Here is a 26,446-nt window from a genome sequence, read left to right as displayed (position 1 = left end):
GGGCGGAAGAACCAGGAGGAGATACGGCCCGTGGGAAGCACAGTGCTGTACACACTCCTCTCTGATTGTAAGGCTGCATGTAGGGGAGACAGGAAAGCGTAACTGCTGTCAGCAGAAGACCGTGCGGGTTACGGCTTCATGGCAGATTTAACATCATCACAGCAGATGTGACCTCAAGTGGCAATGGTTCAGATGACGAAGACTCTTCAGAGGAGGCGATTTACCCAACAGTGTTTCCAGGCTGGGACAGGAGTGTGGCCAAGGATGAGTATGCTCCAAGTACTAGTAAGGCACTTCCTTTCTCTTTGGATGGTTTCCTTCTTCTTTTTCCTGTCCTACTCGATGTTCCTCCTCCTTTGCCACACATATATTGTGTGAAAATTGGATGTTCTCCCAATCATCTCTTGTTTCAAACACATTGTCCGTGCCACAAGAAAAACCTATTTAGATCCTGTGAGGTCTGTATCCTTAGAAGCACCATCTTCCATTGCTTCTAGAATTGATGTCTTGTCTCCATTCATATCTGATTTGTGGGCTTCCCTTGTGGCATGTTGTGTTTCAAGGAATAATTCCTCTTTGGAGGAGCTTCCAGCCTCTATACAAGTGGCACAATTATTTCTGTTTGCATGCCAATACCTATTTGACTTGCCTAGCACAGTGCACGAAAAGGCTGTAGATTCCTGTAATTTTTCTAAACAAAAATCTCTTTCCATCCTTAAATGACTGTCACAAACCTATGGAACGTTACTATTTGAAATGCTATATTCTGAGAAAATATTGTGCATTGGTAATGTGATAGGAGCAAAGCTGCGCCTCTCTCTCCATGCTATGCTGATGCCTAACTGGAAAGTGTTTCTGGTGTGGATTTTGCTGACAGCATCACGCCAAGGGGAGTGCATGTGTCTTTCAAGTGGAATGGCTGTAGTTCTGAGTCCAGGTCCTTGGCAGCATTGGCTTCATGGGGTTGTCAGTAGAAAAGAAGGCTAAACTAATGGGTGTGCTTATATCTGGGTGTCCTTTGTGCCCATCATGGATACCTCTTTCACCTTTTGTACGTGATTTTATGTTGTCTTGGTGGATGTTCCTCATTATGGAGTCTATTTAAGGCTATCTCCTCTCTCCTGCTGGCAAAGACTATGAGGAACTCATTAACCTTGTTGAATGTGAAGGGCTAGCAAAGACCAACAGGGCTTTTTTATGACTCCTCTCAAGGGAACATGTTCTTTCTTGGGACTACCACTAGTGCTTGCATCTGGCTAAGTGTTTGAGGAATGTAATGATACCATGGGTTCATACATTCGCCTTGCATTCACATCCATCTCAGCGGCATGAGCATGCTCAGGGTGTCGGTGCTGGTGGACTTGACTTTGCTGGAGGAAAAGTGCTTCTCAAGAAATAATAACAAGATCTTGGTTGAACGAACCATGTCCTAACATCTCCAGGGCCTCATCATGACAACCTGGAGAAAGCCACCACCCAAGCTCGGTGGAATCCATTCTCAAACCACTGGTGGTGGTCAAATCCTGGAGAGAAGACGCAAGAACCCACGCAAGCAGCCAAGGGTAAAGAATGTCATGCTAGGAGGGTGCTTGATTAGGGGCTGAATAACCAGAGCACCAGGGCAGCGAGCTTCCGAAGCATTAAGCGGAGGGGGGTTGAATGTGTGGTACATGTCCCTGCTTTTCGTTCCCATGTGTTTGAAGTGGGAAAAGCAAAGCGCTGGGCTATCTCTCACTGACTGTACATTTGGTAGCCATAGAGCAGTTGTTCACATTGTTCACGTACTGCAGAGGTATTCTGCATGTCTGAAAGGGATGAGTATGTGAGTCATTTTATGAAGGATGCACTTGGGTTTTTCTTTTTTCCTCTTTGGAGGCAATTTAGAAGTAGACTATTCCAATAAGAAGGATTTGTGGGAGAAAGGAAGAAAATGTTTTCAAGCCAGGACACTGTGCTCACTCTGCTAGAAGAGGACAGAGTGCAGTTAGTGCTGCGAGCATGCGTAGGGCACCAAAATGTAACAAAGAGCCATGTTGGGGCAGCTTCAGAAGGGCCATGGCAGAGTGATGAATCCCTTGTGGGCGGAAGAACCAGGAGGAGATACGGCCCGTGGGAAGCACAGTGCTGTACACACTCCACTCTGATTGTAAGGCTGCATGTAGGGGAGACAGGAAAGCATAACTGCTGTCAGCAGAAGACCGTGCGGGTTACGGCTTCATGGCAGATTTAACATCATCACAGCAGATGTGACCTCAAGTGGCAATGGTTCAGATGATGAAGACTCTTCAGAGGAGGCGATTTACCCAACAGTGTTTCCAGGCTGGGACAGGAATGTGGCCAAGGATGAGTATGCTCCAAGTACTAGTAAGGCACTTCCTTTCTCTTTGGATGGTTTCCTTCTTCTTTTTCCTGTCCTACTCGATGTTCCTCCTCCTTTGCACACATATATTGTGTGAAAACTCTATGCTCTTCTCATCACCTGTTACTTCAGAAATGTCTCTTTTGCGATTGGAAAAATCATATGCGGTCCATATCGATAGAATGAATATCTCTTTTATCACTACTTAAAATTACTTTTCAGTTTCATGCCTATTTCAGCTATCATTCACTCACGATTTTCCAAGAAAAAAATGTTCATCTTTTTTTCATTTTTTTTCTTTTTTGGGAAAAAATAATTCCGGTTCATGTTATTTATAATCTACATCTGTACAATAGTAGACTCCTTGTCTGTGGAAGAAGATGTTCAGGCACAATTTGGAGAGGCCAAACCCCAAGTGCCCTTTTCATTGGGAAGTGTCAGCAAAACGGTCTCGTATTTGCTACCATCCACACTCTTCCCATGCAGTCTTCTAACATCATCTCATTTGTGTTGTGACCTCAGACGTTTAGGCATGACCCAATACTGCAACTCAGATATTTTAATACATAATCCTGTTTTCCTGATATGAATAGTCCCACAGTGATCATCTGATAGCTCTTTTTTATCTAAAAAAGCCATCCATATCTAAAACCATTTTGTCTCAAAACCAGAAAACCAACACATATGAGAATCAAAGCCAAATGCTGTGTGTCACTGAAACACACAGTCTGCTACTTGGCCTTATGACCAGGGAATGGACCCAGCCCTGGGTTTTTTTTTTCAGTATAGATGTTGCCATTAATAACTATACTCTAATGCTCTTATTTGTACAAAGATAATAATCTGTTCCTTTTTTGTAATTTAATTCAATGTAATTTGAGCACATCTTAATGTGTCTTTTGTCTGTGCACTTATTTACTCAGTAGTGTTTATAAATCACTGTTTATAAGCATTGTAATATTTTTTCTGAAGATAGTGGAGTATTTGTTTTTTTCCAGCAGTGGTCTTCCTTTTTAGAAGAAAATGCAGAATAAGCAAGTCATCTTGCTTTGGGATTTTTTTTTATTCTTTTGCCTAAGTTTTGGGTGTTTCTGGTGTTTATTTATTTATCTCTGAGACTCTGCATTGGTGACTTATTCCACATGGCGTATTGCATTCCAACTACTTTCTATGGCCTAGTGGTGTCTGCATGCTCCATGGGTGAAAATGTGTACAGTCTCTGATCATAGACTCTTGTGGAAGTTTTATTTTATCTGTTCAATGGTATTATAACTTTCTTGACTAATACTGACTTCCTGGTGGCTGTCAAGGTGCTTTCTTTTTGTTGCTGACGGTAGCTTTTGAGCTCAGCGGTGGATACTCTAACATGAATCTAAGTACTTCTTGAGTACTTAGCAAGCATGTTTTACATGTATTCAGACATCTACCATATTCTGTAGGTCCAGCATTATTCTTCAAACTTGATTTTAAATGTCTGTAACTGCCATAATGGTTTTGCACTACTTCTACTATATGTTATTCTTCTATTGCTTGATTCCCCCATTCTTGGGAAACTGTGCATCTGTCCAATGCAAAGAAAAGAATGACTGGTTTGATGTAAAGGGCTTTGATAAGAAGAGTAGAGAGACTACAGTTAAGCTATGCATGAATTTCCATTTTCCATCACCTTTATGGCACACACTAACAGTAGAGTAATAGTGGTAGATGTAGAGCATGGTCAGCATTGAATCCTCCATTGTCCTAACAGCTGTGGACTCACAACATGAAACACTTCTGGAAATCTCCACACAAGATCGTTGGAACCCTGCCTATACAGATGAAGAGGAGCAGTTTCCTAGCTCTGCTGGCAGGGGTAAAGCAATTAAGCATTTCAGATAATATTCAGATTTGTGACATAATTCAGCAAAGTATAACACTGTTATGGTGCAGCTGGTTGTAATTCCCATACCATTAGCTTCAGTTCAGTACAATACCTTCATATTATTTGTACTAGAGCCCTCAGAGGTGGCATCTATAACATTCATCTGTTATTCCAAGTCTACCTTTTGCATCTAGTCTTCATTACTTGCCACTTTTCCTCATGTCTCTGGGATTTTTAAACTTGCACTGCCAGTAGTGTAATAAAACTGAGGAGATTGTAACACTTGGTGACCCACCTTGGTGAGAAAAAAAATCCCTTTTTTCCATTTCAAAATTTCTATTGTAAAATCTGAAGACAAAAGACAAAAAAGGGAGCTAGTAATTCAAATACACGAAACTGCGCTACAAAGAATAATATACTACCTCCAGATGAATGTGAACATTTTGCTACCAGTATTAGTGCCAGTAGCCAACTGAGATACTGGAAGTGTGCTCATGTTCTTCAAGCCTAAAAACCTCTGTAGGCAAAGGCGTACAGAGTGCATTCTCCAGCTAATTTTGCTGTGTACCTAAATAGTTTCCAGTTAAAATTTTTTGAAAAGCATAGCTGGATATGAGCTTCGTTTTTAGGATGTTTTGGCTATAATGAACAGCTTTACCCTGTTGAGGAGAGGTGCAAAACTGAGTAGCAGGAGGCACAGCTATACACAGCTGGATTGGGGGCCAGCCTTGTAATTGCATAAAATTAGTTTGTGCTGAAAAGAAATACATTTTGCTGGGACTTGTGAAAAGCCTTCTTATCCCTCTGTACAAACAACCATTTTCTACATCTGTGGTAGTTCTTTGGATTTATACCATCTGCCTCCAATAGCTAGATAGCTGTCTTTCCTGTTCCAAGATTGGTTTGAACAGTGAAAGTTTATAAAATTGGCATCAGAACAGGTGCTATAACCACCCAGAAATAATTTCTTGATAACTTTCTTTTAGCTCTGAAGTACTGTTAGATCAGTTGTATTCATACATTAGTTAATTTTAACTTTTTTTTTTTTACAAGATAATCTATATATATTGGCTTTAATTACAAAAATAATGAATTACATTTGTATGAGTTCCCTCTTTATGAACATCTCATTGCCTGAATGTGAAAACAACTATTCCTCCAGTTTTGCTCTTTTGGGGAGATAGTGTAGGTTTCTCTGGCTGGTGACTTATGGCATATGTCACTGGTCCAGCTCATTCTCTGCATGCTCTGAGTAAGGACCTTGGCTTTACCTTTAATATATCACTCATGGAAACGTTTGATACCTAAAGCAAATATATTTCAAACAGAGTTCTAACGCTCATCTTAGTGTTATAGGTATTCTTTTTTTTCTGGTGTATCTTTTCTAAGTCTTTTAACGTTCCTTAGAAAATCTCTTATGGTGGTGGTACTTCAGGTGATTTCTGACTGCATCTTCTGCTATGTAAATAACAGCAAATTAAAGAGTGAGCAATGAGTTTATTTTATCAGTAAGAGCTTTAATTATTACTGAGTTCAAAACAAGTATGCTTTTCAACTTCAAATATATGAACCTACTTATTTCATTCATCTTCAGTCCCAGAAGAGATGACAATTTCCTTGGAGCCAGCCTTGTAATTGTGAAATTGAGATATTAACTCAAAAGAGAAAGTTCAGCATCTTTTTCACTTTTAAAAACCCAGAATACACAGGCTCAACAGTTAAGTTAGTATTAATAAATATCAACTAGAGATGCAAGCTGTTGTTTCTATGTATTCTTCCCCTGCTTCTCCTATAACTTTTCTCTGCCGTTGGTCATTGGGATACTTTCTAGCACACTTAAATCTTCTTCCGATCCTGGTGATGCTTTTGTGTGATAGGGTTTCCAAAGGACTTCTGTTTTCTTTCATCTTTCATTTCACATCAAATGCAATAACGAAAAGAAAAAGCCAAAACACAAAAGTCAAGCACCCTTGTTGTGTAGTCCGTGAAGATGAGAGTAATATGACTGGTGTTGGGTATTTTGATCATTATTGATTCAATCATCATCTTATCAGCACTAGTTACAAGTGAAAATGAAAAACGTCAAGGACCAACCCAACATCCACTATTACACAGTGTTCATTCCGGATGGATCAGTCAAGAACAAAATCCTGCAAGTACCACTGGGAGTACTGAACAACATGAATTTACTGTTGCAGGTGAAAATGATATTGAAAAGGAATCTTCTCATACAGGTAATATTACAGGTCACATTTTAGTAAATTATCAGGGTTTACTAAAGTTTTAGTTTTAGGATTTTTTAACTAACAATTTTGCATTCTGATGCCATAAGAGAGGTTCTGTGAATAAACCTGAGCAATTCTGATGTTTTATTTATTTTTTTTTTTAATTATTCTATTCTTCAGACCTGTTCCTGGAGGTTTGTTTTCTCTCCTATTTGGATTGCGTGTCAAGACCTATAGTAGATTAATTCCCTAACTGTCTCCTACGTTTTGTGTTCTGTGTCAGGCAGTCACAAGGTTTTAACAGGCTATCTACCAGGGTTATATCTGTAGGAAACAGTGAATGTTTAAATAGAAAAAGAATCACGTCTATTGTATTTTTCACATATTTGGGAGCAGTGTTCACTCCGCTGTTGCAAGTCATTATTGGACCTGGCATTTTTTTTTCAGTTTTTGTTAATATGGTAATTATATCTAAAAATTTTTGTCTAAAATATCTAGTCACCCCACTTTTGAACTATGACAAGATGATACTGGTGATGAAAGGAAGAAAACAAGGCATAGTATAGCATAAAAGAGAGGCTTCCCTCTTCCATCAGTCGAAGCAATTGGAACGTAAAAGATCAAATTATACTATAAAGCTAGTAACTGATAATTGGCATGTATTAGTTTCTGTTCCTGTGAGTGTACTAAGTTTACTAGTTAATGACTGGTGTGCTGTACTAAGCACTGCCAACAGTGAATTTAACACACTCATCATCTGCTCTTGCAGATTATCAAATACAGGCCACTGAAGACAAGCATATCATACCCATTGTTTGAGATGCTGTATAATATGGATGTATTCCTTCTTACTAATCTAAATGTAATCTTATTAGCAAAAGTTTTGTGTAGCTCACCGCTTCAGCAGTCCCTAAGCCCACATTCCTCTAAGATACCAACCCCGGGTGTTTTATCAACATCCTTTAAAAATTTGGGAATGCAGTACAATGTATTACTGATGTATATAAATACTACACTACACTACGCTACGCTACGCTACGCTACGCTACGCTACACTATACTACTATAGCAATATAATTTGGCCTAGTTGCAATTAAAATTTTAGCATGCTGTAGCAATTTTCTTGGGATGTTTTTGTTGGGTTGGGGGGGTGTTAAGGAGGGTTATGCTACTTATAAGATTTGGCTCCTCTTTTGCTGTGACTGTCTAATAAAAGCTACGGATTGGTCGATATGGACGATATAATATTTTTCAAAATAACTGCAATCTCAAATATTCTCCAGTTGAATGCTGTCGTATTTATTGTGTGCACCATTCACGAATCTGCAGCATGTGCTTGCCTTCCCCTCTGTCAGACTTCCTTCTCTATTTCCTAGACATGCTGCAACTACTAAACCAGTGAATTTTGAGGGGAAAAATTGGATATAGCCAATACACTCAAATTCTGTGATTAAAATCTTACTGATGGGTCATATTCTTGCAGTTATTTCTGCCTTTGCTGCTCTTAATTCTGCATCAGTGGATATTGGTTTGATATTCAACCAATACAAAGTCAACAGCATGTTTCAGGGAAATACTTTTGAAAACCAATGAGATATCTTGATTCTGAAAAGCATATGCTCAGTTTGAGGAAGAAGTCAGTCCTATTGGTGACAGTAGGCAGCTTTTCTAAACATAAACCAGAATGAGAAGCAAATCTGCTTTACTTCTCTTTGCCATTAAATGTAGTAGACATGTGAGCAAGGCCTGTCATAGAGACAAGAACCGAAGAGGAGAATAATATGAGAAATGGATCTTTATATACTGAGTTCATAATTGCTTCACCATCATCATAACAGCTATGGCCTCCAACCATGGGGCCAAACAGAACGACTCAGCGCAAGACCCGTTGGTGTATCCAGGTTGGGACAAGGGAGAGGATTATGCCACACAACCTGCTATAATGGATAGAATTAGTCCTTCCAGAAAGAATAATTATGAAAAAGAGTCTTCCACTACAGGTACTAGTAATAATGTCAATTATGTGTATTTCATCACTTCTGTCTCTCAGATGGCCTGTCTTGGAAAGATATTGCATGAACTTGTAGAGAGGAGTAACTTACGGATCTCTTTAAGACAATGATACAAATTGTAGAGTGATTAATTTTCACTGTGCTCTGCCTGGATGGTGATGACATAGAAGATTTCAATTTAGTGCTTTATAAAACATTTCTTTTTTACGTACCAACACCACTTTTAGTGCTTTCTGTTCCTTAGTGAAGCATGACTGCGAATTGCGTCCAACTCATTACATAAGTTATATTATTTGGTGTTGCTGAATTGTCTTTGCCATAAAGTTGAATTCATACTTACGTATATTTGTACAACAACAGCTTAATGCTTTTAATTTGTGAATATTTATTTGGGGAAAGAGTGTTCTTTTCATAGATTTTATCGAAACATTTGTCCCTCTGGTTCATAGAATGGTGAGAGAAAGGAATTTACAAAACTGGCATGACACAACACCATGAGGCAGCCTCATATAACACATACCATTTATACCATCAAAACCATGTTCTAAAAACATGATATGAGAAACACATGACTTATTCCTGAAATGAAATGAAAGGTAACTTTAATCCTTTCTTAAACAGACAATGCTCAGAACCATTTTTGATTTTGTGACAACTAGTTAAATTTCTTTCATGGTTGCTGTGGGTTCCTCTGATGGCATCTCTTCTGTCTCATTGCTCTTGCCATTTTACAGCATTAGCCAGCTATTCTGAAAAAGCAGGACAGCTTAGGATAGGAAACTGGAAAGCTGCTGACAATGAAAATAAATAGAAAAGCCTGTTTCCTTTTCTTCTTTATGATCCAGTTAGAAAAAAAACCATAAAATCTATTCTGTATATAAGGAAGAGAAGAACAGCGTGGGTGGTGGGTTCAGTAACACCACACCACAAGGTAATTCTTATAGGTAAAATCCTTCAGCAAGGCCAAAATTTGAAGCTGATTATGGAAGGAAAACTAGTCTAATGACTACCATCAGCAGAACAATGACTTAGAACCATTTCCTGTAACTTGTCAACACTCACAGAGTCTTGAGCAACAAAGGGAAATCAATGCCTGTAGAAAGGGGTCTTTACTGTTGGTACTGACATCCATAATGTAAAGCACACTGTAGCGGCACTTGACAGTGTCCCTGAAGCTGAGGATCTGTGGTCAACCTGAGATGCAGGTCAGGGAATTCTCCTGACTGCTGTCTATATGTCCTTTCCCTGTGTCCACTGTCCTTGGGAATCTTTTGGATTAAGTAAAAAAGTGGATGAGAATAGCAAATGAAAATGTCTGATGAGTACATTGAGAGAGCAGTGATGATGTACGGGAGGAGGGAAGGTCTCCCTTCTCTTCCCCTTTTGTGGTGAGAAAAGGGTAGCAGTGGTTTCAAGTGAACAGGAGACTTGAATGTGGTGGGAATGGGAGGGGCAGGGCAGCACACACATGGGATTCACAGCCTATTCACTCATCGTGGTAACAGCTGTTGCCTCTCCTGACGGTGCCCACCACGAAGACCCAACTCAGCCACCTCTGCCTTCAGATGATGAACCAGGACAGGGCCCTGAAGTCATCACGCATTCCACAGACAGCCCTGGGGTTGAGGTCCTGCACAGGACCACAGCCAGTACGAGCAAAGCTGGTGATGACTCTCCTCTGATGGGTACCAGTAAGAATAATGGATCATACTCATTTCTCATGCCTGGTGCGAAATGAGACATGATGTCTTTCTGAGATTTCCTGCTTTCCCTATCTTTCTCATCCTGGGCGTCTACATTCTTGGTGCGGACTTGCAGTGCAAAAATCTGTGGTGGGGTCTGTGCTGTCGATAGAATTACCTTCTGGACAAGGCGTAAGGGACTCCTTGCTGGTACACTTGGTGGTTTCTGTTGTTTGCTGAAGCACGTTTCTGGGTGGCCTCCCGACTGTTCTGCAAGACACGCGCTTTGGTGATTCTGAATCCCCAGCCCCATCTTCCTTTCTTGCGCATCAGTGGCATCAGGCTTGATATGCTTTGGCACGTGACTGGTGTGGTGGAGGTGTTCTGGTGGGTTACCAAATGGTCGCTCCTGTGACTCAGCAGCAGCACCATCACCGGGGCGTGCTGTGCCGGTGGTGAGGGCAGGGCAATCGTCGAAGAATTACATCCCACAAATTCTGCCTTCGATTCCTCACTCCTCCTCAGCGGTGGATTGCCAGGCAAGACCACCACACATCTGGCTGCAGCATGGCCGCTCACTCCTGAGTTACAGGGTCAGGTTGTTGCTGCTGTGGTCTCTTATTCTGAGGGTCTTCCCTCTCCATCTGTCACTGGCATCTGGATATGTAGCCAACGTCTCCCTCCAACACGGTGGGCGTGTGCGTGGTGCTTAAGGGTCTCTCGGAAGCGAGTGACAGTGTGGAAGAAGAAGGGGAGGCCTTCATGTCTTCTCTCCTTCTGTGCTTTGAATGAAGAAGATGGATGAGCTTTCTGGCTTGGTGTGGTACAGGGAAGGGGGAAATAATGTGGGTGGTGGTTTTGTGAGTGCTCACTTTTAAAGCTGATCGTGCCGTCGTCATGGCAGTCACAGAGTCCGCGCATGATGTTAACCGAGAGGAAGCAACCGAGGAGCCGCTGGCACCTGGCACTCCACCTGGACGTGGAAGTGAACAAGCAAACACCACGGAGGGTTCCCACGTCAACTGGATACCTGGAGTTTTTCCAGACTTTGACGATCATCTTAACCGATTGCAGACACCTCTTCCTACTAGTAAGAACTACAAATTATGAGCATTTCCTGTAACTTGTCAACACTCACAGAGTCTTGAGCAACAAAGGGAAATCAATGCCTGTAGAAAGGGGTCTTTACTGTTGGTACTGACATCCATAATGTAAAGCACACTGTAGCGGCACTTGACAGTGTCCCTGAAGCTGAGGATCTGTGGTCAACCTGAGATGCAGGTCAGGGAATTCTCCTGACTGCTGTCTCTATGTCCTTCCCCTGTGTCCATTGTCCTTGGGAATCTTTTGGATTAAGTAAAAAAGTGGATGAGAATAGCAAATGAAAATATCTGATGAGTACATTGAGAGAGCAGTGATGATGTACGAGAGGAGGGAAGGTCTCCCTTCTCTTCCCCTTTTGTGGTGAGAAAAGGGTAGCAGTGGTTTCAAGTGAACAGGAGACTTGAATGTGGTGGGAATGGGAGGGGCAGGGCAGCACACACATGGGATTCACAGCCTATTCACTCATCGTGGTAACAGCTGTTGCCTCTCCTGACGGTGCCCACCACGAAGACCCAACTCAGCCACCTCTGCCTTCAGATGATGAACCAGGACAGGGCCCTGAAGTCATCACGCATTCCACAGACGCCCCTGGGGTTGAGGTCCTGCACAGGACCACAGCCAGTACGAGCAAAGCTGGTGATGACTCTCCTCTGGCGGGTACCAGTAAGAATAATGGATCATGCTCATTTCCCGTGCCCTGTGCAAAATGAGACATGATTTTTTCTGCAATCGAGTCCTTTCCCTATCTTTCTTATCTTGGGGGGGTCTACATTCTTGTTGTGAACTTGCAGTGGAAACATTTCTATGATTTTGTTGCCATGTGAACACCCCAACACGAATTGCTATCTGTTAAGGATATTTTTAGCCTAGGTCCCCTGTTTCTTCTGTTCCCCAGCTTTTCTCAGGTTTATTTATAGTAGAAGGGGGTACTGAGAAAGCAATTGCTTTGTGGTGGTGGCGGGTGGTGTAAATGAATCATAGACTTAAAAACAGGCTTTCATGTCTGATAGTTCCTGGTCTTGGCGTTGCCACAGATACTCTTAATACTGTAAACTTCAAAATAACATGCTGCAGTTTGTTTATCTAGTTATGCAAGGTTCTAGCTTTGATTCCTAAGCTCTGCATGTTATCCAATTAAAATGATCCCCAATCAAAATATTGCTTTTTTTATTCTACTATTTCTATTGTTTAATAGTGGATTTTTGTGACATCATAGTGCTTTGGAACTGTTTGCATCTTTCTTGCATTTTCTAAAAAAAAAAAAAAAATTCTAAGGCAAAATTAGCATTTATGCTTTCCCTTTTCTTCTTTAAAATCCATTTTTGTCAGGGTTATTTAATCCGCAACATTTAGGGTTTGCCAGAGAGCTATGAAAACCAAGGATTGTGTGGATTAAAATACAGTTCTTTCCTCTACTCCCTACTCCTGTTTTCTAAATACGGAAGAGATCCTGTAAAGCTTCACAGTTCATTGTCATCAGCCTGTTAAGCTTTATGTGGTTTGACAGATCAATTGCAAATATGAAAACCCAAGTACGATTTTGCACTTTATTCAAATGTTTTCAATCAAGTCATTCTAATCTTATTCCTATGTAAGAATTCTTATACTTGTTTTATTCTGAAAATAATATTATTTATTTCTCCCTTCTCAATAGTCACTACTGGGTACTTTCAAAACTAACACTTTGGGCTACCGCTGTTTGGAAATGCATCTTTTGGTTTCTCATTTTGCTTAGTGTTATTAACTTGCAGTAGTGTAATTTTGAATGAATATTAACCTTTATTATTCAGTTAGTATTTTGGAGCACTTGAAATTCTGAAAGTGCATTTAGTTAAGCTATGCCTATTTCCTAGCATGCTTTTGTGACATCCTTACTCTTTCACATCAGCAGCACTGCCAGATGATGTGTGAAGGATATTCATTAAAAAATTTTATTTTTTAATTTTCCATTTGAAATAATTTTAAATTCTTCTCTTGGGACACCAGCATACATTCTTATAATCATCTCATGGAAAAAGAGAGATGCCTAAATAAACTTAAAAAGATATTTTTTAACGTGATGATATTGTCAATCTCAAATAGTCAGGTCTAAGTGGCTGCTACTGACTCTTTGGAAAGTCTTTATCTGCTTTAATCCACACTGAAATTTAGGAAATGAATAATCAACTATTAAAATGATCAATAGAGTATTACTGAAGGAACAGACAAACCAAAAATAATGTGACATATACAGAAGATCTTGTTTGCTTGTGGTTTTTTTTCTCACTATATATTCTACATAGGCTGAAAAAGAAAAAGGTAGAGCTTGTTAAGAAAAATAAAGAGGGAAAAATAAATAAGGTGGGGTTTTGTAAACATCTTTGAAGTTAACTTAGCCATCATCACAACAGTCACAGCCTCCACTGATGTTCTGAAACCAGAAGATATAACCCAGGAAGCGTGGGCACCCCACATCGTGGTAACAGCTGTTGCCTCTCCTGACGGTGCCCACCACGAAGACCCAACTCAGCCACCTCTGCCTTCAGATGATGAACCAGGACAGGGCCCTGAAGTCATCACGCATCCCACAGACGCCCCTGGGGATGAGGTCCTGCACAGGACCACAGCCAGTACGAGCAAAGCTGGTGATGACTCTCCTCTGATGGGTACCAGTAAGAATAATGGATCATACTCATTTCTCATGCCTGGTGCGAAATGAGACATGATGTCTTTCTGAGATTTCCTGCTTTCCCTATCTTTCTCATCCTGGGCGTCTACATTCTTGGTGCGGACTTGCAGTGCAAAAATCTGTGGTGGGGTCTGTGCTGTCGATAGAATTACCTTCTGGACAAGGCGTAAGGGACTCCTTGCTGGTACACTTGGTGGTTTCTGTTGTTTGCTGAAGCACGTTTCTGGGTGGCCTCCCGACTGTTCTGCAAGACACGCGCTTTGGTGATTCTGAATCCCCAGCCCCATCTTCCTTTCTTGCGCATCAGTGGCATCAGGCTTGATATGCTTTGGCACGTGACTGGTGTGGTGGAGGTGTTCTGGTGGGTTACCAAATGGTCGCTCCTGTGACTCAGCAGCAGCACCATCACCGGGGCGTGCTGTGCCGGTGGTGAGGGCAGGGCAATCGTCGAAGAATTACATCCCACAAATTCTGCCTTCGATTCCTCACTCCTCCTCAGCGGTGGATTGCCAGGCAAGACCACCACACATCTGGCTGCAGCATGGCCGCTCACTCCTGAGTTACAGGGTCAGGTTGTTGCTGCTGTGGTCTCTTCTTCTGAGGGTCTTCCCTCTCCATCTGTCACTGGCATCTGGATATGTAGCCAACGTCTCCCTCCAACACGGTGGGCGTGTGCGTGGTGCTTAAGGGTCTCTCGGAAGCGAGTGACAGTGTGGAAGAAGAAGGGGAGGCCTTCATGTCTTCTCTCCTTCTGTGCTTTGAATGAAGAAGATGGATGAGCTTTCTGGCTTGGTGTGGTACAGGGAAGGGGGAAATAATGTGGGTGGTGGTTTTGTGAGTGCTCACTTTTAAAGCTGATCGTGCCGTCGTCATGGCAGTCACAGAGTCCGCGCATGATGTTAACCGAGAGGAAGCAACCGAGGAGCCGCTGGCACCCGGCACTCCACCTGGACGTGGAAGTGAACAAGCAAACACCACGGAGGGTTCCCACGTCAACTGGATACCTGGAGTTTTTCCAGACTTTGACGATCATCTTAACCGATTGCAGACACCTCTTCCTACTAGTAAGAACTACCAATTAGAAGCATTTTCATTTATCCATCAAGTCAGTTATTATTTTGGACAATGGCGATCGTCCCAAAACATGTGTACTAATCATAGTTGTAAATTATTGACATATTATGATTTCCTTTTTGGTTTTTATTTTTGTTTATGACCTGCTTATAAGATGTCGTTAAAGGGAACCTCTTCCTGGGCAAAGTAGAGGACATTTGCTAAAAGGCTGAAAATAGTGTTTTGCAAATAACCTTGTCTTACAGTCCGTTGTCTGTATGTGGTAACAGAACTATTAAGGTGAACAAGTGTAAACTTTCTCCTCATGCCCATGCATATGTGATAGCATTTTGTCTGTCTTTTTTGCTGGGCACAAACGATAGCTATGTAACACTTAACTGTCTGTCACTTTTTCCCCCTCTGTATTCCCTCGGCATTAGTTGAATGTGTATCAAAAGAAAGGTAATTCTCTGTGAAACCTTTTTTTCTAGGTGTATTTGCTGTTGGTATCTTGCCAGTGTTTAATTATAGCTATGTTACGGGGCTGTAACTGACATTTCATTTGTGAACAACGGTTTTTTAAAGGGTTATTCTTCTGATAGAGGTAGTGCAGTTAACAGCAACAGTGTTTACTTATTACACTACATATAGCCTTTCTTTTTTTGTGTGTGTGATCACATGCTAATAGTACGGGAAATGAAGGGACTTTTCCTTATTCCCAAATGCAGTTTCCATACAACTAATCAAAGTTAGGTTTTTTTCCAAACAGTAAGGTTTTTTTCCAAATGCTACTTCTCATGCACACTAATCCAAATACTATTTTCATGCACTTTCTCAGAAGTTAGTGGAACCATCCCAGGGTAGATTTTGGCCAATGCTCTGGGGACATTTTTGCACATAAGCAAGATTATGTACCTATGTTTTTATAACATTATACAGCAAACGCTTTAAAGATAACTCTGTTATTAATTAATTAATTAATGTTAATTCATACATCGTCAGGTAGAATTTGGCCTACTTTTTTTTTTTTCAGAATTTTTTATAAACGCAGTAAAATCAACCCTATTAAAATTGCCTGAGTTATAGTATTTTGACATAGGTGCAACAATATAAATGCAAAATATGTATTTGATAGAATTTTATTGGAAAGATAAATCTATTTTTAATAGTGGTTTCCTACTACAACAAACTAATTTTTTGACTTTTGTTACCCTATTCACTTAATTAATCCAAGCTGCCTCCTTAATTTTATGTGCAGACATTACACACTACGAAAGAATGTTTGCTACCTTTCTGTTTTGAGCACATAAAACCTGTAAGAACTGGTTTGAAGATCATTTCCAAGGTGAACGTCTGCATCGAATCTTTGCATTGTCGGTGCCCCGGCAAAGGCTCATAAGGCCATATTGCCAAAACTCTTCCTTTTTTCATTTATCTTCTCTTGGTGCTTTTTAAAAACACAATACAAGGGAATTACGAGGGCACTGCCATCATCATAAAAAAAAGTTTATTTACTGAAGGGTTCATTAATTTGTAATGTTGCCCCATATAGCTGTAATGGAATGGAAAAGATTCATGAAGCCTATAGTTAAAGGCTTTCTCTGAACAAATGAATGGCTGGAGGTACAACACTACTTTCTTTCCCTTGCTTTTTCTCTACAGCAACGTTTAAGCTGTGGTCTGACATCACACTAATGACTGATCTGTTGTCCAAGTGTCCATGGAATAACAAATCAGTCCACTGAAGAAACCCACAAAATAACTGTCAAGAAGAAAAAAATTTAGTATGTCACCAGAATAAAAAGTGGCGAGCTTTTGAGGATCCCTCCCTGCCACTTGCGAGCACCTCCCCAGAGCCAGAACAGCAGGGAACATGACTGAATCCTGCTTTGCCTTCCCAGTGCTCAGGGGAGGGGAGGGCAAATGTAGCAGTTTGCTGAGCACAAGAATTTTAATAAATGTCTGCGTGTCTTTCTAAGGGGCTTTGTGGTGGCAAAGCTCTGGCATTTCTCAAAGATGATATAAAGCACCTTAAAAAAGAATAATCTGCTGAGATGTGGGGTAGACAAGCGAGTATGTTCCTCTTGGTCAGCTTTCCTGGAGACCGGATCAGGAGTCTTAGTTGCTGAATTAGTGCTCTGTCCTTTGTGGTGAGATAGCACAAACCAACTCACCAGTCAGTAAGATTCTTGTTAATAAAAATAATGAAAACATCTGGAAGATTCATGAACTACTTGCTGGCTAAGCTTAACAGAGGGAAAAAACGTGCTTCTCAGTTTTGTATTTGCCAGCCCTGATTAGATCAGAAATGCTGGCTAGAAATGAGTTGCAATGTGTGTTAAAGAAAAAGAACTTTACAGCTGATTAGAGTAAGCCCTTAATTTGCTCTATTAGAATCTGGAAGAATTCAGAGAGGTGGAGATCTGTAATAATCTTTTTTGTAGTGATAATGGAGTAGTAGTCCCAAATGAAATCACTGTATCTATAGTCTGCTGATAATTTTAAATTTGGGATATCCATATGGCAACAGCATGGGCCAGAAATGTAATTGCATAAAAGTTCAAGCAGTACGGCCAGCATAGCAAATACTTGAGACTGGAAGTATGCATTTTGATTTAGATCTAATACCGTCTTAGACCCAAATTAGACAACTTGCTAAAAAGGCCAAGGGGATCCACCTCTAAGTTTACAGAGAGCATTTTTGCTGTTAGGAAAAATATTTTTAATTTTTCAAGTCCCACATTATACAAAGCTATCGAATGTAAAACCTTTCAGAGAACTATCCTTCCATTTTATGAAATCATTAGTTTTAGAAATTCAGTTTTTATGAGAAATTCAGTTTCAATTTAGAAATTCCTGTATAGGAATAAAATTAAAAGTTTCAAAATTTCTCCATATTGGTCATTTTAGGTTTAAATAAAAAGGTGAAGTTCTTTCTCTCTCTCTCTCTCTCTCTCTCTTCTTTTCTCACCCTCTTTTCCCCATGGAACAGACAAGATGTTTGACTTGTATGAGAAAAACCTCTTCAAAAAGTTGCCAACATTCACATGTCTTTACATTTGCTCCAGAAAATTTCTAGACAATTGTAATTGCATTTTGGTTCACGGAAGTATAGTGTAATCAAAACTGAAACATATGACAGAGACAAGAGGGAAACCCCATGAGTTTTGTTATTCAAAATACTAAAGCTAGCCATAGTTCAGATGAGTACGATGATTATAGTTCTATGTAGTAGTTTTCAGTATAAATACTTTTTAATGACCTCAGAATGAACTTTCTAGAATATGTTTTTTTAATTGTGAAAGTCATAGTTTTTGTACCTCGCTGTTAAATATTCACTAAGCATATTTGGCCTAACGGATAGTTTTGTTCTTTAGGACCTACCTCCAGTATATATGGTAATCAAGGACCACACAAGGGACATTATGAATCCACTACTTTCCCTGGAGAGACCACAACAACAAAAATAGTTTCACAACCAAGGTCGGCCCAGGTACCAGGTAGGTTTTTGAAGTCATATGTTTTAACACAGAATTGTATTAATATGGACTGAAGTAAGAGGTGAAGATGTAGGTCAAGTGCAGTTGTTCAGGCTTTGTTCTCAATCAGATAATATTCAGCATTTTCACCAGCAGTCTGAGAAATGGAGCATATTGTAACTCATATAATTTTCCAGCAATATCAAGATGAGAGAAATCATGCATTTGGACAATGGGATTAAGATCCAAGTAACCTTTATACATTGATATGAAGTCAGGCAAAATTCCGTAAAGATATATGCAAAGTATCATATCCATGAGAACGTTCGGTGAAAATATTAGCTGAGATGAGTGTTGCAGAATAGGGCTTGCAGATTAAAATGGAATAGAAAGAAGCCAACACCATGATACAATTGCAAAAGAATGCAAATATATTCTGGGACGTATTAACAGTAAAGTAATTTTTAAAAAAGAGAAAGTAATTATCCCACTCTACTTAGGCCTAGCAAGTCCAGAGCTGAAGCTCTGTGTTCAGTTCAAGGCATTGCATTAATCACATAGAAAAAAAATGGAGAAGAACACAAAATTTTGGAAAGGTAACCTTTGAAGAACCTTTTGAAGAACTCATCATTTTCAAAGAAAACTGAAGAGAGATATGAGAGGAGTATGCTACAAAAAGAATGCTTATCAGTTTTTCACCATGGGTAATAATAATTAAATAATTAGAAGACGTAATTTTTTTCAAATGAAATGTAGGAGACTTGTTAAACAAGGGAGACTTGTTTCAAACAAACAAAATAAAGGAGTTAGCTCTTAGGAGAGGATCTCTGTCTATAATGGCAGTACAGCATCAAGAATAGGCTACTGGGAAGGTTGTTAAATCTCCTTTACTAAAAATGTTAAGAGCAAATGGAATATTCCTCAACGATCTTCTTATTGACTCTGTTTCACTGGACTGAAATGTAGCTGATGTGACCTCTTAGGGTCCCTTCCAGTTTTGTAGTTCCTTTTTTTTTAGAGTTTGCCTGCAAAATACCCCTTGAAGTAAGATTTTAAATGAAAAAATGAACATTTTGCTCTACCTGAAAGTCATCCTGCTTTTGTGCCTGGGATCGCAGGTGTATGATTGCTAAGCCTTTTCTTTTGCTCTTGGAGTAAATCAGTGATACAACTCCTCTTCACCTATGCCCATCAAACTACAGTGCGTGTAGGTGCTAACAGTCATGGGGTATTTCATCTGAGTTGGCCTGGATATAGCTGAAGGATGAAAAAGTATTCAATTTGTGCAGACGCACTTTGTAAAGCAAACAAACATTCATGCAAGCTAGGAAAAAAGTCTGGCAGTTTAAGGAATGTAAAAGAGCTTGTGTTCTTGCAGTTTGGTGAAACAGCAAAAGTACGTGAGCTATGTTAACGTGCTCTCCTCCCCTCCATCAACTCTCTCCACAGACTGGCTGATCATAGTTGCTGCTCTCGTGGCACTTGCATTGATTCTGGCAGTGTGCATTGCTGTTAACAGTCGGAGAAGGTAAGGTAGCCCCTTTACTTTTTCAAAACTCACTGCCTTGCTATTTTCTTCATCGAGAGGCATCAAAGCTTCGTGAAAGAGCAGACTAGCGTAACACAGGAAAGAGCTTCCTCCGCGAAGCTCTGTGACTTGGGGTGTGAGGGCCCAGGTCACCGTGTCCTGCACAGGTCACACATCAGCCTTCACACTCACATGGAACCGTGTGAAGTCAGTAGCTGTATAGACCCTTTGGTCTACTTGTAGATGGAAACTAACTGTATATAGATGACAGAGAATTAATTATTCTCTACCTATTACTTATTAATAGGAAAATCCTGTCCACTGAGAGGGAAAACTATGTGAGATGGACATAGACAGTAGCAACCACAGCATGAGCTGAGTTTGATCCTCCACCGTTAACAGTGTTGTCTGTGTACAGTGCGAAGGGCTGTACTAGACAATCGCTGTCACAGGATTAATTTGTTCCTTCCAAACAAAAGGCCGTATGACAGCTGGCAGTCACAGGGATCTATTCTAACAGGGCTCTCAGAGCACTCAATAGCTTTCTTTACTCCACTTCACAGACGAAGAAGCTGAGGAGTAGAAAGTTGCAGTGATCTGTGCAAAGCTAGCCAGGAAATTTGAAAAAACTCTAGCCTAAAGGATAGGCTACAATGTTCTTAACTCTTTCTTTTCTCTGGGGGCTGTTCTGAGGTTACTTCTCAATTGTCTTAAACCGCTTTTTGCTGCTTGAATATTAAAGTTGAACCCTTTAACAGAGTAACTATTTTCTACTTGAATGTTGAATTTGAACTTTTTTTTTATCAGAGTAACCATATAACATGTGGAGATTTCTGTTCAGGAAGCAGTGAGAAAATTTATTCCTAGTCTGCTGGTTGCAGGAAAGCAGATGATAATGCTCCTGTGAACTAGTGTCAAGGTCCTCCAAAGCATGGCGTGGGTGCTAGAATAAAGCACTGCCACCGTGGTGAGGGAGCAACCCAGGCAGTCCCTGCCCGTAATGCAGAAGGCTTCTATGAGACAAAATAGCGCAAACCAAATGCCAAATTGTCAGTCAGAGTAAACTGATAGTGTTTTGCTGAAGTCAGTAGTGAGATGCCACCTGGCATGTTTGCCCTATGACTTTATCCACAATATCAGTGCTTCTCTGACAGTATTATTAGAGACCTGTTGAAACAAGAAAGCTATCAAGCATATGGTGAGACAGAAAACTCTGCAACTTTCTTTCTGTGAAGTGATTCTGGAGTTACACAGCCTGAACGGCATGGCTTATTGATTGCTATGTTAGTTTGTTATGCCTTTAAAAGTAGAAGCTGCCATTGTTTTCTCCCTGTTAACCCAGAGTCACCATAGGAACAGACACACAGGGCCACAATGGCTAATTATAGATTGCATGTGACAAGAAATGAAACAATCTCAGAGCTGTAAATTATACCCTAGATACCGTTAATGGAAACCATCTCTAACTTAGAGCTTCCATACAGCTGGGAGCGAGTCACAAAGAGAGAAAGTGCATGTGGGGCCACTTACGTGTACGGATGCGTGGATTGGACCCTAGTCGTGTGTGTCAATCACGGTGAGGGAAACTTTTTGAAGCAGGGATGTGCTCTGGTATGCTTGAAACAAGTGGAATTTTTTTCTTTCACTTTAGCAGGATCCAAATGATAACATGAAGAAGTCAAGAATCCTTTCTTCATCTATTCTGATAAGTGCTAATACGCTGAAAATTCATAGTGAGGTAGCTGCTGTGCAGTGAGCATACTGCGCGCGAATGCCAACTAATTTGAAACTAAGAGTGCAGCAGTGCGGTGAGAAAACTGGGTAGCTGAGAGAGGAGGATTGAGCATTTCAGTGTTAGTTGAGCAGTAAGTTGAGAACGTTTCAAGCTTTAATTTATTTAAAAAATGAGAACGAGCTGTGTTTTTATTTGTGTAATGCTGTCAGTTACACCATTTTTTAAATGATTGCTAACTGCAGCATCTCCAGTTTCAGTCTCCTTCGGGTTGTCTGAAAAAGCCTGATGAAGTGTGGCTCTTAGTTCCGACGGAGTTAACTTCCTAATTCAGAAATCAATAGATTTAGCCTTTCTAGTTAGGAGGTCAGTACAGCAGAGATTTCAAACATTTCAAACAAGCAACTGGGTCTTCTCAGTACATAGCAAATTACTTGGCTATAGTATTTCCTTTTTTTTTTTTTTTAAATTGGCGTTGTCATAAGTTGTCTTAACCAAAAACCAAAACGGCCAAGGTTCAGTGTTGTCCTAGTTAGTTCGTTATTCCTCTTGTTGCAAAGGAGACTGCCTCTGTCTGGTGCCTGTTGTAAAAAGTGTTAGGATCTCCTTCTAGGGTCCAGCAGAAGATGCTGCCCAGCCTGACCATCACGTCAGGAACGAATCTGAGCTGCTCTTTCGAGAGGCTGTGGAGCTCCACAGCTCCTTGCTGGCCTCTTTCAGCATTTCGTGGCTGCAGAGCGAATCATTCCCAAGGGTCTGTGTAACATTAGCACAGTGAGCGGAGCTACTTCAGCTAAAATAACCCTCATCTTTCGGTCAGTAGGCATGAAAAAAAGTAGTATTTTGGGAGGAGAATAGTATAATTGAACTGCCAAATCAGTCATTCAGGCAAAATATGCTTCATTCAAGAAGAAAACACTTTAAAGTACAACTTCGCAGAGACATTGTCCCTCTTAAGAGAGCTGTGCTTTGTATATTCAGTTTCCACAAGGCTGTTGGAGGACAAGTAGGTTGTTCAGCACTGTGTAGCCAGAGAACAGTCTGGGGCAAACCTGACAGCTGTGTAACTGGTATTTTTTTACTACCCTGAAGACTCCGCAGCCCACGTTGACTAGCATACATCAGTTTCGGACTGGTGACTTTTTAAAAGAGTGTGTGTGTGTGTGTGTGTTCATTTAGAGCTAGATATAGAGTTTATTTGGCAGCACTGCAGGGAGTGTAACCTTAAAAGCACAGTAGCTGTTTTCTACCTTAATATCATAAGGAGCTATGCTGTTGATAGTAGAAAGAGTAGTTCTCTGTATTTCCTTGCTGTTGGTGGGCTTCTAGGCCTGACATGCTAATACAAAGAAGGAAGAAGTTATCTTGTATAATGAGGTGAGAGCTTGATCCAAATTTTCTGCGCTTTCAAGAACTTGAGTATTTTCAAAGATGTGGTCCTAAGTCTGGATTTAGAATGACCCTGTCCTTATAGTGGGATATATACAAAGTTCATAAATGTGGATATATCCAAATGTTAGAAAATCTTTTCTAGCTTTCAGTAATGGATGTTATTCCTATCTGTAGTAATGATAGATACACATCCAATAAGTGAGCTCCTGCCAAATTTTATGCATATAATGGTGTATGCTTTCAAAAATAAAATATGCAATATGGAGAAACTTTCCATTTCGCATTGTACAAGTCTGCACTGGCAGACACAAGCTTCATTTCCAAGCACCTTTTCCTAAAGCTTGACTTTCCATTTTTTTCTTATTTCTGTTAGTCTCCATTATAGTACTTACTTTCTTTTTATTTCTTTCTAGATGTGGGCAGAAGAAAAAGCTGGTGATTAACAATGGCAAAGGGGCAGTGGAGGACAGGAAGACAAGTGGATTAAATGGAGATGCCAGCAAATCACAAGAAATGGTGCACTTGGTTCATAAAGAACAGTCAAATGACCGAACAGGAGCATGTGACGAATTCCTGACCATTAATGAAACACAAAATCATCAGGAGCTTGACATGAAGAGTGGAGTGTAATGGTACCGAGTTGCCAAGTAGATCAGAGCTGGGGAAATCAAAATCACGTGGAACTTGGACAGGAATTCACAGATGCACTGTGCTACTGATGTCTTTTGAACATAATTAAACATAAGTTTTATCCATTTTTAGTCACTTTAAAATGGTGTCTGAGTTACAAAATTGACATTTGCTTTCTGAAATAAGCCCCCAAGAGTTGCATAATGTTTTCAGTTCCCAGTTCCTCCACAGAGGACACTCACTGTGTCCTGGGTGTTAGGAGGGATACAAGTCTACGTCATTGTTCCCCAGATGGAGGGTCTTCGCTGTGCGGAGCTGCAGAAGTATCCAGTCACTCCATCTTACCAGCATTTAAGGTACTAAACTTGCCATGGTACAAGAGTAAGTGAGGAACAAATGTCAAGAGCAAAAATCAAGTTTAAACCAAAAAGGTCTCCTAAACCATGTCTAAAACATCAGACTCCTTCAGAAATGCCTTCCAGCCAGGAAGAGCAGTAGGTGCATTCAGAGTCTGCCAGTATAAATGAAAAGTCGCATTTTATAATGATTTATGGCTTGGTCTGCAATGAGGGAAACCCAGAAGGACAAAATTTATTTATCTCTATTTTTAAATGTCTATGGGCATACAGCAAGTCTTCTTGGGAGGGCGAATAAAGAGAGGAAAACATGAGCTGATACATAATAAACTTCTATACCTTATTATCCTAACAATCTGTACAGTTATCCTTGAGTTCTTGAGGTGTTCCTTGCTCTTCCCACTCCCTCCTTCATTGCTCACAGTTTGTGCATGTTTTCAATGAGTCTGTTAGTTAGGCTAATGAATAAAACAGAATGACCCCAGCTCTATCACACATGCACAAATCAAGCAATTGGAGATCATTAGGGAAGATGACAGTATTTTATTCCTGAAGAATAGGTCTCTCTCTTCTTCTGCTCCATTTTACTTAGGAGATGCTGAGCCTAGTAAAACTTGTTTCCCCTATAACCGTTATGTTACACCAGTTTGCTGATATTTTAAAAGTGGCCTTTCTATGATCTCGCTCACTTCCTCTGAATTCTATTTCATCCACGTTTTTCCCTCTGCTTTTTAAAAATACCAAAAGAAACATTGCTTGCTTCTTGGTACCAGAAGTTCAAATTCTACAGAAAGATCAAAGAAAATGAAAGGAAACTCTCCCAGCCATGTAATATAGTAAAGTAGCTGCAGCTGCATTGTTACATGCTTTTGTTTTGTCCTTATGTGTCTGTTATGTAAAGTATTTGTATTAAGCTATGATGCTGTGCATTATATTGATATGAATTGTCAGAAAGAAAATTATTTACTACCAGTGGTCTGTGCCATTTTTAAGAAAGCGTATTGGAATGGAGGGAGAATGGCAACTTCTCATGGGGTTGCCCCAAAAAACCGCGACTAAAACCAATCTAAGGTAATTGCAACCAGTGGTCTCTGTCAGTTGTGGGATGGGGAATGTCCTGTAGCAGGGTTATTCAAGTGCTCCCGTTCACTGCCCGTAGCGCCTGTCTTTGCCACGGTTCTGCTAAAGCAGGCTATTTTATGTTCTCTGTCTGAAGCAATTTGGAGGATGAGTATTCAGCTGGCTAAATACATTAGCTAGCACTGATCTTCGCTGGAACATAAAGCGCAAGACTGTTGATTATATTTCTCAGTCACAGCCCTCCAGCAGTTTCCCATGTGTTTCATTGAGTTGCCCAGTGCCCGGATATCTGCAGGCAGATCTCCTCAGGGCAATTTACACCTGGGCCAAAGGTCCCAAGACGAGGTGTGATTTTAAAGTACACGTAGGATGTTTTCTGACTTTATGTAGGTCAGCATGTTTCATCTATGAACAGTCACACGGCTCGTGGTCCAAAGGTGTTCAAACAAGCTGAAGCTAATGGGGTCAAGGTGATTTACATTATCAGTACGTGTGGTCCACTGTCAAACTCCTCAGTCCTTTCACATATTTTAATACTGAACTGTGTAGTGGGAAGTCTGTTGACTCTATGCATTGATTTTTTGTTTAATTCCTGTAATGTTTTTAAGCAAGCTTTTCTATTTGTCATTATAAATCAAAATGATCTGTTGAAGGCTGTGTTTAAATCCGTGTTTTGTACTCATTTCACTAGGTATGGAGCTCCAGAGTAAGAATTATTCCTCTCTTTAAATCCTAATTGAATATAGGTCTCAATCAAAAGGAGATATTTCATGGCCTTGAAGGCTAAATTGTTCTTTAAAAAAAAGAAAAAGGCTGTGAATGTTATTCATCTCCCTATCCAAATGTTTGATGGAGAAATCAAAAAACTCCTTCCTAATTTATCTAATGTTCAGTAGCTATAAATGCATGGACAACACTGGTTGGCTTCTTTTTATATTTTTCAATAGGGAGATGCTCAAGTTCTCTTTACAGAGGCAATGCCATTATTTTATGTATGCTGATTCTTTTTAGATTATGTCATGTGATTCATGTGTAATTAAGTTTCATTATAGTTTCAAAACTAGATGGCCATTTCATATGTGTAATATAGTACAAATTTTTATTAATCTTGGTTTTATTATTGAGGGATTTTTTTTGTGTGTATGTATTTTTTACAGAGAGCACTTGATATATTTGCATATTTATTTAACAGATTAATCAGAATGAAAGAAAATATCTCTAAATTGTAACTAGAAATAGTATTGCTAAAAACACATTGCACTGTAAAATAAGCTTCCAAAAATAA

General features: G+C 40.1%; 1 protein-coding gene across 1 annotated transcript in view; it reads left to right on the top strand.

Annotated features, from left to right (window-relative positions):
* Positions 1-24,759, top strand: part of CD44 (CD44 molecule (Indian blood group)) — a 39,401-nt gene extending 14,642 nt beyond the window's left edge. The window contains 14 exon segments of the mRNA XM_059819929.1: positions 163-285; positions 1,407-1,562; positions 2,245-2,364; positions 4,107-4,211; positions 6,275-6,454; positions 8,284-8,445; positions 9,963-10,148; positions 11,044-11,229; positions 11,721-11,906; positions 13,634-13,894; positions 14,790-14,975; positions 18,342-18,464; positions 19,893-19,971; positions 23,509-24,759. Coding sequence (XP_059675912.1) covers positions 163-285; positions 1,407-1,562; positions 2,245-2,364; positions 4,107-4,211; positions 6,275-6,454; positions 8,284-8,445; positions 9,963-10,148; positions 11,044-11,229; positions 11,721-11,906; positions 13,634-13,894; positions 14,790-14,975; positions 18,342-18,464; positions 19,893-19,971; positions 23,509-23,725 — 2,270 coding nt within the window. The 3' untranslated portion in view covers positions 23,726-24,759.
* The last annotated feature ends 1,687 nt before the right edge of the window (positions 24,760-26,446 follow it).

The sequence above is a fragment of the Gavia stellata genome, chromosome 7, assembly GCF_030936135.1.
Source record: "Gavia stellata isolate bGavSte3 chromosome 7, bGavSte3.hap2, whole genome shotgun sequence".
NCBI lineage: Eukaryota > Metazoa > Chordata > Aves > Gaviiformes > Gaviidae > Gavia > Gavia stellata.
Note: the sequence above shows the minus strand (reverse complement) of the source record. Positions and strands in the feature narration are given on the sequence as shown.